The sequence below is a fragment of the Rhinolophus hipposideros genome (assembly GCF_964194185.1).
Source record: "Rhinolophus hipposideros genome assembly, chromosome: 14".
NCBI lineage: Eukaryota > Metazoa > Chordata > Mammalia > Chiroptera > Rhinolophidae > Rhinolophus > Rhinolophus hipposideros.
In genome coordinates this window covers 24,803,515-24,818,627 of record NC_138060.1, presented here as the reverse complement: position 1 = coordinate 24,818,627, position 15,113 = coordinate 24,803,515, and the positions used below count along the sequence as shown (strand labels likewise).

Below are 15,113 nucleotides of genomic sequence, written 5' to 3'. Positions count from 1 at the left end.
GGGAGAGTCCTAGTCATGGGGGGCTCTGGGTGAGCAAGGTCCCACGCTTCCTTGGACTACCCTCTACAGGGTAGGGCTTTGCACTGCCTGGAAGAGAGTGGTTACCCTTCAGCTTCTCAGCCCCCTAGCCTTTTGGTTCTGCAGAGCAACAACAGGGAGACATCTACAAGCCAAGGGTGGGACCTGGAAGTCACTGGAGCTCTGGCCCTGCAAACCTTGTAAGGGTGATCACCCACCGCCCCACCCTCTCTCCTCAGGGCCTCCACTCAGCCTGCAGACACCCCTACCTACCTGTCGAGGCAGGAAGTAGGGGGCGTCAGTTTCTACGATGACCCTCTCCAGCGGGATCTGTTTCAGAGCGTCCCGGGCCTCCCAGGCGGAGGAGTACGTCAGGACGGCCGTGAAGCCCACAGACATGTTGGGAAAGTGCTTCAGCAGGGGCTCGATGACCGGGTAGCTGCCAGTGAAGCAATGCCTGGAAGGAGAAGCCCAGGTCAGCGCTCTCTCAGAATCCACACTGCAGCCGCCCCACCACGCCCTCTAGACACGTTACCCCTTTTGAATCATTTTCTGTGGCTACATTTCCAGGAATAAAATGACTGCCTCCACGGGGAGGACGCCACAGTAAACACAGACGAGAGCTGGCTCTAACACAGTAAGACCCACCCTGACTCTTGGTGAGTGAGACTCCCCAATCACCCCACTACACTGCAGAATACTACACAGCCACTTGGAATAATCACCGCAAAGAATATACAGCAACAGTACAGGGATGAGGTATTCTCATAACACGGAACGAGAAGCAGAACTAAAAACGGTGCCCCCTCTAAGATTACAAGTACAGTAGATAACAGTATGTCCATGTAGTCAAATGAACTCCAAGGGAAAAAAAATATCGGGGAGTAGGACTACAGGTGAATTTTCTTCTCTTAATGGCTGCTTATGTCCTAGTACAATATATGTATTGTTAACCAATCTGAAAATTCAGGGCTTCCTCCAGCCACACCTCGTTGGACCATCTTAGCCCTGTCTACCTACCATCCATTAGTGTTCCTTTCAAGTCAGCCCAAAAGGAAGCAATGAAAAACCAACCTACCAACCCAGAAGGGCCAAGTGACTGGGACTCTTCTGTGCTGTGTGCTACCACAGCCAGGTCACAGGCTTCACTCTCTGCCTGGTCACCCAAAAGACATGGCCTAGAGGCCTGGCAGCCCCAACCCCTTCTGCCACCTGTCAAGACCTGATTTGGGCTCTAGACTCCGTTTTTTCAGTTAACACATCTCACCCATCACCCTGTGCTGGAAGAGCCAGCCCAGACCCCGCCTGCTGACCGCTTTCTGGCCAGGCTTAGCTAATGGCTCCTCTGGCTCTCCCAGCACCTTCTGCCCACCTCAGCTCCACACTCTCTCTCCAAGTCAGCAGATGACTTATCTGTCTCCCACAATCCTCCAGATTGCCCCTAAGTCAATGCCCAGGACAGACACACGGTTGGAGATCAGAGAGTTTACCAAACTGAACTTAAGAACCCCTAGATACCATTCAGATAAAACACAGCTTGGATGAGCTTTCAAATTCAAAACAGGCCAATTTCTTTTCAGGTGCTCTGGAATGTTCTCTGTGTGCTAAGTCACTGGACCCCACAGTAGCCTCTCCCAAGATCAATACTGCTCATTTCTGAGAACTGAGACTCCATTCTAGCCTGCCACCTGGGCCAGGGGTCACGAAAGGCCCCCTTCTTGCCCCATGGTGATTTAGGGTATTAGTCAAACCACATGAAGTTGCCATTTTGTAAGTAAAAAATGGTCAAAGATCAGAAATTTCATATGGTTCACCCTCATACTTAATCTTCAGAAAAAATACTACGTAAATATGTACTATTATCCATGTTCTCCTACTGAGTTTTCGTTTTCCCAAATAACATCCTAGACAGGGAGGTGTTCATTTCCTCCGCCCACTGAAGCTCCGGCCTCCTAACCTATGGATCTTGTAGTCCGAGGGCACAAATCTTTTCATGATGCTCAGCAGATCTTCGTCAGCTTCTCGGCAGTGGATCACCAAGGGCTTCTTTAGGGACACGGCCAGCTGCAGCTGTCTCTCAAATACCTGGGAGAAGACAAAGTGACACCACTGGTAGGTTAGGGCCACTTCGGAAGTCTGTTACCTCCAGAACAGCCAGTCCAATGGGCAGCCCCACGTCTCCAACTCTGTGTTTTTAAACTATAATAAACTATAATAATAGTTTTAAACTATAATAATAGCGAAGGCTTACTGGGTCTTACTACTGAGCCAGGTAGAGCTCAAAGCACTTCAGGTGCATTATAACCTGTTGTCCTCACAAGCACCCTGAGACGGGTACTGCTCTTAGCCCATCATGCAGTTGAAGAAACTGAGGCTCCAAGTGAGGTCAAGTAACATGCATCTGCGAAGCTGTAGGACCACCATTGAATTCTGAACCCAGGCAGCCCACAGAGCAACCACCACGCAACGTTCATTTAGCGTTGCAGGGGCAGAGCGGGGCTCAGGAACATAAAGTACAAGTTCAAGGTCCTTCTCCTCATTGTCTCCACCTCTACTCCCAAGAGGTAATCACCTTCCACACCTTTTCCTAGGCACAGTTGTGTGTGTGCGCCTGCACACGCACCAAAATAAATGTATACACATTTTAAGAAAGGAAAAAACTGTACTAAAATTGTAATAATATATACCAACAACAAAAGATGAATACAAGTCACGTTTGACTTCTGCAATTACAAGAGGTGCTCAAAGTAGTTACCATCAGTGTCCAGACACTTCTGATTAAGGCAAACTACTGCTTGAGCAACGCTGACCAATGTGTCTGCTTGTATACATTTTTTTGGCACTCTTGCTATATACACAATGCCTGGCTTTCAGAAGGTGCTCAAATATTTGTTGAAAGAATAAATACTGCACGTATTTTCTCCATTCAACCACAATCAGATATTTCTTTTAGGTGAATACCTACAGATACACTACATTTTGTCTTTTTCTTTTTAAACTCTAGCTATTTTTAAATCTTCATTAGTGAAATATATGTACTGTTAAGTATTTAAATGAAAAAAGTAGGGCTAGAACTTATTCATTCCTCTAACAAGTTCAGGTTTAGAACAAAGAACAAAAATATTAATTCATTATAAATTACCTCATCTTAAACTTAATGTTTCCATGAGTAGTTTTTTCAATTGTGGAATATAATTCACATGTGCATTTTTAATATCGTATAATAAGATGCTTTTTGTAATTTGAGTCAGGTGATATTCACTTGAGAATGATATTTTCAAGTCTAACACTTGTACTATCTCTTCTCAAAATAGTAGCATTGAGGGCCAGCCCGGTGGCTCAGGCAGTTAGAGCTCCATGCTCCTAACTCCGAAGGCTTCCCGTTCGATTCCCACATGGGCCAGTTCAATTCCTCGAGTCCCGCAAGGGATGGTGGGCTGTGCCCCCTGCAACTAGTAACGGCAACTTGACCTGGAGCTGAGCTGTGCCCTCCACAACTAAGACTGAAAGGAGAACAACTTGAAGCTGAAGGGCACCCTCCACAACTAAGATTGAAAGGACAACAACTTGACTTGGAAAAAAGTCCTGGAAGTACACACTCTTCCCCAATAAAGTCCTGTTCCCCTTCCCCAATAAAATTTAAAAAAAAAAATTAATTGCCCTCATTTATTTAAAAAAAAAAATAGTAGCATTGAACCAATACCAATTCTGATGTAACTCTTGCTTAATCTCTGTTTTCAACTAAAGGAAAATGACCAAAAGAACCAAAATCATAGAATGCTTGGTAGGGGCTTTAAAGACGGCCTAGATGCAATATCTACAGCTGGATGGAGCCCTCCCCAACACATCTGCCCTCCTTCGACCTCTACAGAGGCAGGAAGTTGCAGGAGATTCTAATTCCAACATGCAATTCCTGCTTCTAAAAACATTATTCCTTAGGGTAAACTACTACAGCCATAGGGTTTAAACAGTGTATTTTTCAAAGTATATTTAATGAAACAAGAATCTTTCCACAAGTAGAAAAACCATTCAAAACAATTACTTTCTTTTTTTAAATTTCCTAATTTCTTTTTTAAAAAGCACACAAACACACTCATTTCCTTGATTCTATGGCAGATGTTTCTAAGACTTGCCACCAATTATCGCTTGTGATTCTCTAAGGGATAATAGCATTAAAAATACAAATGCTTTGTAAAACACATCTGAATTTCAAAAACATTAAATGTTAGAATTGTTAGCAGGCAGGACCTTGAGGCTGGGTTGGAGCTATCTAGAGAACGCAGATGAAAAAGAGCCGGAGTGAATGAAGTGCAGATGAATTATTTACCCAGCATAATTACTCTCTTCTGCCTGCATGAGTCCGGGTTCCCACTGATCCATTATTTCCAGGGACTGCAGAGTTCATCAGTCTCTCCTGTGGGTGGCCCCAGGCAGCTCTTGCCTACTCATTACCTCAGTAATTAACTCCGGTCAAACACAAGTACAGACAGAAGCAGCCTGGCTCAGCAGGAGCAGTCTATTCACCCGGCTTTGGAACTCCAGAAACCGAGAGTTCTGATCCTCATACTGGCTGATGTGTGCAACTCCCACACACACGGTCCAGGACCTAACTCTTAGGAATGAAATAGGAAGGCCCATGGTTAAATCAATGAACACACAGACAAGGAAAAGTTAACCGTGGTTTGCTCTGGGTAGCAGGATAACTAGTGACATTTTTTCTCAATTCTTTTGCTTTTCTCTATTTTCCAATCCTTCCGCAAAATATTAGCTAACGGAAATCAAGCTCCCTCTTACAACAAACCAGAGCTGGCACTCTCTCACTTGGCAAAATATGGTCCTTCCATAGGTTTTTCTTCTTCCTTTCTCAGATAAAATCTTCAGCAGGACACATCAAGAATTTGCCAACCACTCCGCTTTTAGGCCAATGTGACTCAACGCAGACATCCACCTAGCGCAGCCGCCCAAATTGAGATTTCCTTCAAGAACTCGGCTTCCACTTCCTCCATCCAGCCTACCAGCCTCTAGTGCTCTAAGACAAATCTTACCTTCCTCTCCTCTACGTGCAGTTCTGCCCTCCCCCTGCCGGCAGTTTGTTTCCTCTGAATCGCCATTTTCCAGTCTTGAATCCCATCTCACCCAGCCACGTGATACTGCAAGATTCTTTTTATCACCCTATATTACGACTGCAAGTCTGGCTGTGCGGTGGTATGCCCCAGGGACAGGCCTCTATATACAGATCTGATACCACGATGATTTAACAAAGAGAAGGGCACTGTGAAATACTTAGCATACTTCCTGGCACGCGGTAGGCATTCAATAAACGTCATCTGTACAATGAAGCATAACACTGCTCTGTCTCCTTCCAGTCACCTTACTGGACATTTTCAAAACTGTTCCTCTTTCAATACCACACCTGCCCTGAGCCATAGAAACTAGTTGGGAAAGCAGAATATTAAGTATTTGTCTTTCTTAAAAATCTATCTTTTCCTATGTCTTCAGATTTAGCCTTTTTTCCATTCATTTCTGGCTAAGTTACCACCTCAAACCAGAAATCGTAAGCTTCCTAGTGTTACTAGTAATGAAAAGGAACTCTGGATAGGCAAGAGGTTGTTTGAATGTACAGGACACACCTAATTCTGAATAGAAACACTACTTATACTAACAATTTAATTAAGTCAAAAACTGAAAACATTCACACAAATAAAATCTCACCCACCTGTCTAAATGTAGATCCTCAGGTCAAAATCACTCTGTTCTGAACTTAGTAACCTTAATAATCCCAGCAAACTCATCTGAAAGATCCTGTGGAAATATCTGCACACCTGAGGCTGTTCCTTATGGAAATTAACTGTGAAGCTGGCATGCTTACTGGCTCTCACGGACAATTGTATTCACATCAGAATCTCCACCTCCTAAAGGTCTATAAAGGTCTGGAGCCTTCTGCTTCAGGAGACCATCACACCACCCCTGAATTTTCTTTGATCAAAAATTTTCTTCGAAAACAAAAAACCATTACTCTGGAAGAGTGTTCCTCTTAATTCGCAGTTCACCACATGCCCCAGTACCAATGGACACAGTCTCTGTGCACTAGAGAGGCTGGTGACCACACCAAAGGGACAGCTGGTGTGCCAAACTGCCCAGGCAGAAATCCACACACATGCTTGCTGAAGCCTGGAGCCTGTGGGGCGTGCAGACCCAGACCCAACTAACAGGTATCAGCAGGAACACAACAAAGTCTCCTGGCAATGCAGGCAGTGATGAAGTGGGAGGGTAGTTCTCCCTGTCCTGCTCTTTTCTAAATCAGAAACTTCCATTAAAACACTACAACTACTCTTATCCTGCCAAATCTCCATGCTCAAAAGACACTGGGAGGGAAAAATATTAAGATGGTAATAATTGTTATCTCTGGTGGAATGAGAAATTATCTTCTTTACAATTTTTTGTATTTCCCAAATACTCTGTAATGGGCATACTTAACTTTAAAATCAGAATAAAAATATATTATTTAATTAAACAAACACAACATTTGTTGCTTCCCAAGAAGGAAGGAAAACAAATGGTTTGACACTTACACCATTAGTCATAAGAAGTCACGAAGTACCCTATCCCACCGCTCTCACATAATAAAGCTGAAAGAAATAGCTGGTGAAGAATTTGAGAAATAACATCATGGTCTGAATACGAGCAATTAAATTTTTCGGAATTCTAAATTCTTTAGTTCCCAAAATAGAGCAACCCTTATTGTTTGATTACAATAACTAAAAGAGGAATGAAAACCGTAAGTGAGCTAAAGAGAACCTCATTACCTTGTGCTGTTCTGGGACAGGCGTCGTGCACTTATAAGAGTAATCCAAACCCATTTCCCCAAATGCCACAGCCTTGGGGTGCCTTAAAGCTTGCAAAAGATTTCTTTCTTGACTCTCACTGTAGTAACGTGCAAAATGAGGGTGACAGCCAAAAGCCCCCCAAACCAGATCCTCTTTCAACAGCTCCTCCCACAGGCAATCTGTCAGTGTCCTGGGATCACAGAAGTCAGAGATGCAGCCCTGAAATTCCTTAGGGAAGGAGCTGCTATAAATTTTTCTGAATTTACTAAAGGTCCCTTTGAAAGACAACTTAGAATAGAGCATGTCCAAGTGACAATGGGTATCAATGAAACCCTCCTCTAGACTTGGCTCCCGATGGCTCTTTGGCAGGGAGCTAGATGTGTGTCCTTCACAAGAACGGGGTGCTATTTCCTCCTGGAATGCTCTTTTCTCCTTGACCTCCTCTTCTTCGAAGCTTCTGGAGAAACGAAATGAACGAGAACTCTGAGATCTACCTTCCTCGGTCGCCTCCAAGTCTCTGGCGGCGTTTTGGGAGCTCACTGCAGAACTGGGGGAATAATCACTCAGGAGGCCCCTGCTGCCCCTCCCAGCCTGCAATGTGTCGCTGCTGCTGCCGCCCATGGAGGAGTAGCTAGAAGGCTTGGGACTGCTGGTCCAATAGCTGGCATAGTCACACCAAGGACTACTATACAAGTGGGCCGGGTACATGACATAGTCTGTGGGGAAGGCAGAAGGCTCTGGAACTGCTGAGAGTTTCAGTGAGACAGGCTCCTCCTGAGAGAATCTGACTGAGGAGACGTCATCCACATCGGACCAGTCGCTTCCGGAAGAGGTGTGCTCTATCACCACCTCCCTTTCTTTAGGCTGCAGAAGAGAAACAACAAAGGGTGAGCCTTCTTGTGTGAAGACAGCCTCCCATACTCACTCCGCTGTACGACATGAACTCTGGCTTGTTTTTTGGCCATGGTGAAGGCTTTGCACTGGCTCATTAGTTCACTTTGTCACCTGATTTCCTTATAATTTCCAGAAAGTGAGCCAGGTTACAGCTGTGAATAGTCAAATCATGTTCAGGGAATAAACTCATAATACCATCCTTAAAGGGGATGTTATACCTGCATTCCTTTCTATATGACCCTTCTTTGAGAAAAACTGCTCTCTAGAACATACTATGTCATTAGGGATTTTGGAAAAAAGCAGTGCCAGGCATCTCATCTCTAGTAACATGTCTCTAATACATTCAAAATGCAAAAACCACACCGTTGTGGCAGCTTTAAGGTGTGCCCTCAACTTCCCTGACACTACTCCCCACTGAAAGGTGGGATGTGTGACCCCTCCCCTCGAACCTGGGCCAACCTAGTGACTTATCTGTAACCAACAGAATGCAGCAGTGAGATACTATGCAACTTCCACGGCGAGGCCAGACAGCCTTGTTACTTCCCCCGCTTCTTTCAGCTCGCCCCTCGGGGGGAAGCCACCCCAAATAGGAAGTCACCACCCAGACCACACACTGGAGGCCACATGCAGGCACCAGCATCAACCGCGCCATGTGTGCTGAGCACCCTGGATGTCTAACTCTGTTGAGCTTTCCGACTGTAGCCCTCCTGACATCTAAATGGAACCACGTGATAGACCCCCTCAAGCAAGTCCTGCCCAATGTAGACATTCCTGAATTCTTGACTCAAAATTGAGAGCAAAATAAAATGGTTCTTTGATACCACCAGGTACCATGGTCACTAAAACAACTGTGCATGGCGTTAAATCAAATTAGCACTGCTGAATCATAAATTCCACAGCCACCAATTTTTATTTTCTTCACTGAGGTCTCCCACACACCCAGAACGGTGCCTGGTATATAGTGCGTGCTCATAAGTATTTGTTGAATGAATTTGTAGAATGCATGGTACAATGGTTCCTGAAATTAGCTTCACATCAGAACCAGTAGGTAGGCCTTTTAAAAACACAGCGTTTTAAGGCCCACCTGGCCCTGAGATATTATGATTCGGTAAGTCCAGAGCGGAGCCAAGGAATCTGTATCTAATTCTCCATGTAATTTTGACCATGTCAAAGGCACATGTGAAAAGGTTTAATGACATGTGAGAGTGGGGGAAAATAGGAGAGTGGGAGAAAAAGTGATTTCAAAAATGCATGTGTAACAAAAATTAAAAAAGGGAAAAAAGTGCACATGTAACTAGAAATACATACCATAAACAGACTTACGATCATGTCATCTAAGACCCTGAAAGGCTTTATATTGTCAAGCTGGCCAAGAAAAGATTTTCTGATTTTCTTTTTGGGAAAGCGGGAGATGACCTATATTCAAGCCTGCCTTAGGTTAAAGCCCACATGGCAAAAGTTAAAGTACACTCAGCACTGAGCAAAGTGTTTTCATGTGTTAATTCAGGGTTCAGTAAACTATGGCCCACAAGCCAAATCCAATGCACTGCCTGTTGGTGTAAATAAAGTTTTATCAGAACAGTCAGGCAATTCACTTAAATATGGTTGCTTTCATGCTGCTACAGCAGAATTGAATAGTTAACAGAGGCCATATTGCCCATAAAGCCTAAAATATTTATCCTTTATAGACAAAGTTTGCTGAACCTGTACAAACTTTCACGTATCTGTGATAACATTTAACCATGTCTTTTTACACAGAGGAAGAAACTGGGGCTCCAAGAGGTGAAATGACTTTCTCATGATCATAGTTCAGGTAGCAGAACCAGGATTTGAGAACCCTCTCTATCTGATCCCAACACTCATGTGCTTACCTACCATGTCACGCTGCCTCCAAATATGTACTTAACAGAGACAATCTAAATGTTCAGTCTGTCAAACAGAAATTTGGGTATATAATAAGTCTGGGAAGGTCATCCATACAATGCAATTCTAAGCAGCCAAATAAGATAATGACCTACATTACACAGGAAACAGTCTTTATGTATTTAGTGGAAAGAATAAGTTACAAACCCTAATGTTTTGGGGCTTTCCAGTTAAACATAGCATACGTGGCTTTTGTCCTTCCTGACAAAAAACCCTTTGAAAAATATAGGAAATGGACTTGAAAGGGCATAAACCTACAAAGAGAAAGCATATAATGTGTTTCCCCAAAAATAAGACCTACCTGGATGATCAGCTCCAATGCGTCTTTTGGAGCAAAAATTAATATAAGACCCAGTCTTATTTTGCTATAATGTAAGACCGGGTGTTATATAATATTTTATATTAATTTTTCTCCATAAAAAGCATTAGAGCTGATCGTCCGGTTAGGTCTTATTTTCAGGGAAACACGGTAGAATAAACAGCAAAGCAAATTAAACAAAATTTAGATGCTAGAAAGCAGAGAAATGAAGAGTTATTAAATAAGCGGATTATAGACGGCCAAAAACCTAAAACCCAGAAACAGGCTGACTCACACTACGGGATCCCAGGAAAGACTCAGGAATTGGAGGTACCAGACTTCTCAAAATGAAGGTGAAGGTGGAGATGACAATGGGAGAATGCGTTAGAAGTCTGTGAAGTTAGATCCCCAGCTCCCTGCTCCCATCCTATACAGGTGAGTCTGCCCTTTGCCCACCCAGGAAAAGACTAAGGTTCACAGTTGGAAAAGCTAAACCAAGGAACCTGTAGAATAATCAGGGACAGCAGATGCATAGACAAGTGGAAGGACCGTCACATGCTGAACAGTGAGAACCAGACATCTCCATCAAGCTGACTCCCAGAATACCAGCAGCCAGATGTGTGCCTCCTAGGCAGAAGAATGGAGGGTTTCTCCCAGGGGACACTGGGCAGCTTCTGAGGATCAAGCTACAGATCCAACTGGGAGCCCAGAAAATTACCCAAAACCACCGCTCTACACTGAAGCCAGCATCTGATAAGCCCATGCATGCACTCAGAACTTCCCATCAGCTCTGTAACCCTTCATCTTTAAGTATGAACACATAGCCAGGACATCGAAGGAAAGCCCTACCACAAAACATACAAAACCAAAATATTTAGGGGAAAAAACAAAGAACTAGAATGAAACTCAGAGAAAAGTAGAAAAAGTAATGTAGAAAGCAGACGATAACTTCAAAATAAACATATAATTAATATTCTCAGAAAAACAAGAGAAGGTATTATAACCTCAAAACAAGAGTTCAAAGAAAGGAATACTTAAAAACCTAAACCAGAGTTCTTAGAAATTAAGTATGTCAAAAATGAAACAAAAAAGTATTACCATTATATACACTCACCTTAAATACTCATAAAGAAAGCAGAGAAGAAAAAACAAAAAAACAAAAACTAGAAAAAAAGGAATCCTAAGAAAATAACTAAGGGAAATACACTTCCAAGGAAAAACATGGGACAAATTACTTACTTTGACAATATTGATAATAATTTTGTGGCACTAGCAGTTTGAGGATGAATTAGTGATAGGTACACAGAAAACTATACAATTGGGAGCCCAAAGTACTGATGAACCCAAAGGAAAACAAACTTCTACAAGAAAGAAAATGAACATGGTGATACTAAATCTTAAATAGATTTAATCAAAAATTGTAGGACAACACAGGGAGCTGTAGGAAAGGGAGGGAATGAATATATTTATGGGTGTGGGTGCCACTGAAATGTAGAAAACTAAATTTTCATCTTCCCGAGTAGTCCACAGATGTCTACAACTGAAAAATCAGTAAGCAAAATTACTTAGAAACATGGAAGAAAAAGCTAAAAGAGATGAAAGGGACTGCTTCTGAGGACCAACAGTACAAGCTGAGCAGAAACGAGGGCAGAGGAATGCTTCCCCACCCCCAATTAGAAGCTATGTTAAAAATGACTACTTTCCCTCCAATATCATTCTCTCCTTCTATAGCAACAGAAGTTTGTCTGGGAGTAAGTGAGCTCACATGGAAATTCATTTTCTAGACTCTCTTGCAGATCCTTCTCAATAGATCTGAGCAGATACCGTGTGGACAACTTCCGAGCCAAGCTCTTAAAAGAGGAGTATACGTTTCTCTCCTCCCCTTCCTACTGGCGGGACTGTCAATGCAATGTGCTCTAGAATCTGTCAGAGTAACCATCTCAGACCACAAGATGGAAACTGCACTGAGGAGCAGCAGAGCAGCAGGAAAGAAGGCCCAGGGTCCCTGACACGGGGGCGCCATCCCCCTTAAGCCAAACGTCTATTTTCTTTAAGCCACTGTTATTTTGGCCTTTGTACAGCAGACAAACCCATATCCTAACAAACATAAATCCTCAAAAAAAAAGGAGAGCACTGAATTGAGGTTTCCTAATAACTCTGAAAGTATGTTGAAAGTGAACCATCAATTTTTTCCTGGAGTCCTGGTTAAGTAAAGTACTGCTTCTAATGAGTACCACTTAGGATCAAACTAGAAAGACCAAATACTACATTTCATCAAGAGAACTAAAACCCCGGGACTGGTGTGAGCACACTCACCTTGTGGCTTTCGGAATGAGAATCGGAGTCATCCAAAAACTCCAGGGGTGGAGAGCACTTGTCAATGACTGTCCTTCGCTCCACAAGAGGCTCCTTGCTGGGTTTCTCCTGAGGGTCCATCACCACTCTCCGGTCACAGAAGCTGCTCCTCTCCAGCACAGCCTTCTCCTCCTTTACTCTGACCTCTGGGGTTGACTCTTTCTCTTTTGGAGGCGCAGACACAGTTCCACTCCTGGTTGGTACTTCTCCACGGCTGGGATGCTCTCCCGTGCTTGCTTTTGCCCTCGTGGCAGCCTCTCCCTTCCTTTTCGGCATTGACTTTCCCAGGATGCCCTGGAGAGCCTTCAGATAGATCATTGTGGACCCTTGGTCTCGAAGTCTATCTCTCTTCTTTTTCTGAATTTTGTTTGGATCCTCAACTGTATCACTCTGACCCTCAGCTTCAGCTGCAAACTCAGAGTTCATGGAATTACGAGAACTATCTTTGGAATCAACCTGGAAGAAAAACCAAAGATCATGAAAGGGTGATTTCATACATGAAGCACTTGGCAAATGAGAAATCAGTGGGGGCTCCACCAATCAAAGGGAAAGGAATAGTGGCTAAGACACAGATTTTCTCTGGGTGGTGATTTCCATACCACTCACTGAGAAGTGCCAGTGTACGAGACTGAACTACTGCCATTTCTTAATATTCACCTTCTCATGCTCATGAGATATCCTCATACAGAAGTGGAAGGAATGAGCTGAGAGATCAACAGTCTACTAACACTAAATTGCAAGCTCCTTGAGGGCGAGGACCATCACGTCCTTCAGAACACACACAGGCAACACAGAAGATTAACATTTCAGTACTGGAAGGGACCCTTGAAACCAGCAACCCAATCCCACAGCGAAGAGTCACAGAAACCCAAGAGCCCTGTGAGGAGTAGACACCAATCTCCTCACTCCTGAGGGTAGTGTGCTTCCCACTACCGTGTTTCCCCAAAAATCAGACCGGGTCTTATATTAAAGTTTGCTCCAAAAGACACATAAGGGCTTATGTTCAGGGGATGTCATCCTGAAAAATCACACTAGGGCTTATTTTCCAGTTAGGTCTTATTTTCAGGGAAACACGGTATACCCTGAGCCTTCCTGAAGTTCTCTGCAAACTTCTTCCCCCAAATCAAAATCATGGCGTTGCAAGGTGCCCCATCTCCCAGAGACTGCACCAGAGTCAGTCAAGAGATCCTAACTACCCCCTGGCCCCAAATCGCAACACAAAAACAGGTGAAGTCTCAGCCCCTTTCTTCTTTGCCTCTCTGTACCCACTCATTCCAGGAGTCCACAGGGAAGAAGCTAGACTATTTGCTCGCAATGTTAATTTGCTGTGAAACTCAGATCCAGTCTACTTCCAGCGTGGTTTAAGAATGCTCCATAGGCTGGTCCGGTGGCTCAGGCAGTTGGAGCACCGTGCTCCTAATGCCAAAGGCTGCCGGTTCAATTCCCACATGGGCCAGTGGGCTCTCAACCACAAGGTTGCCGGTTTCACTCCCGCAAGGGATGGTGGGCTGCGCCCCTGCAACTAACAATGGCAACTGGACCTGGAGCTGAGCTGCGCCCTCCACAACTAAGACTGAAAGGACAACAACTTGAAACTGAACGGCACCCTCCACAACTAAGATTGAAAGGACAACAACTTGACTTGGAAAAAGTCCTGGAAGTACACACTGTTCCCCAATAAAGTCCTGTTCCCCTTCCCCAATTAAAAAAAAAAAAATCTTAAAAAAAGAAGAAAGAAATTGAACTTTAAAAAAGAAAAAGAAAAAAAGAATGCTCCATAAAGCTTCCCCCAGAACCATCCCAAAAGCAGAGCACTCCACACACCCCCAGCTGTGACCTGGATTGACCCAAGAAATTCTACAGCACCGACAACTTGCATTTATAATTTGTTTACATTAAATTCCTCTCAAATGTACATATAATTAGAGAAAGGAACTCCACACTAAGCTTGCTAATCCTTGTCCTCTACTGAGGAAAAGTACAGTCTACTCCAAGAGATGTCCATCAATAAGGGAGTGGTTAAAGAAACATGAGACAGCTTTTAAAAAGAATGAGGAAGCTCTGCTATGCGCACAACACAGTAAGAGTGAAGGGCAGCTAACAAGCGCAGTGTAAGCTCACGTCTTCAATGACTAACCTGTCTTACACGTATACATTTGCAAAGTCTGAAAAACAAACTGTTTCTAATGAATATTTTTGGGGATCAAAGGGAAAGGAAAAGAGGCTTAAGCTCTTATTTTATATGCTTCTTGTATTATTTGAATTTTTTTCCCAAGAAGCACATAGTATCTTTATTTAAATAGTAAATCATTAAGCCTTTTGGGATATACATAAATCTAGATAGCAGTATAGGCACAATATTTTTTTCCTAAAAGTACTCAAATTGTTGACAGCTATTAACTTTGGGGAGATGGACAGAAAAGGTGGCTTTTACTTTTATTTTTAATATCTCTGAATTTTCTAACATGTTAAACATGTTGTTTTAATTGTCAGTTTCCAGTCAAGATAGCAGAGTAGGTCAACCCTGTGCTCGCCTCCTCCCACAACCACATCGAAATTACAACTAAACTATAGAACAACCATCATTGAGAATCGCCTGAAGTCTCATTGAACAGAAGTCCTATAACTAAGGATATACAGAAGAAGCCACTTCCAGACTGGTAGGAGGGATGGAGACGCAGAACAGGCTAGCCCCACATCCACATGTACCAATTAAAAATCAGGAGGGATATCTCGGCTGTGGAGGACCCCTGGGGAGTGAGGAGTCCCAGCCCCACACCAGGCTCCACAGCCCAGGA

At 43.6% G+C, this 15,113-nt stretch overlaps 1 protein-coding gene across 1 annotated transcript in view; it reads right to left on the bottom strand.

Annotated features, from left to right (window-relative positions):
• TATDN2 (TatD DNase domain containing 2) overlaps nt 1–15,113 on the bottom strand; it is a 29,246-nt gene that overhangs the window by 2,384 nt on the left and 11,749 nt on the right. Inside the window, exons 3-6 of the mRNA XM_081072630.1 lie at nt 12,277–12,771; nt 6,825–7,709; nt 1,976–2,103; nt 292–475 (exon numbers count right to left, since the gene is read on the bottom strand). Of these exons, the coding sequence (XP_080928756.1) occupies nt 292–475; nt 1,976–2,103; nt 6,825–7,709; nt 12,277–12,771 (1,692 nt within the window). The remainder of the gene's footprint in view (nt 1–291; nt 476–1,975; nt 2,104–6,824; nt 7,710–12,276; nt 12,772–15,113) is intronic.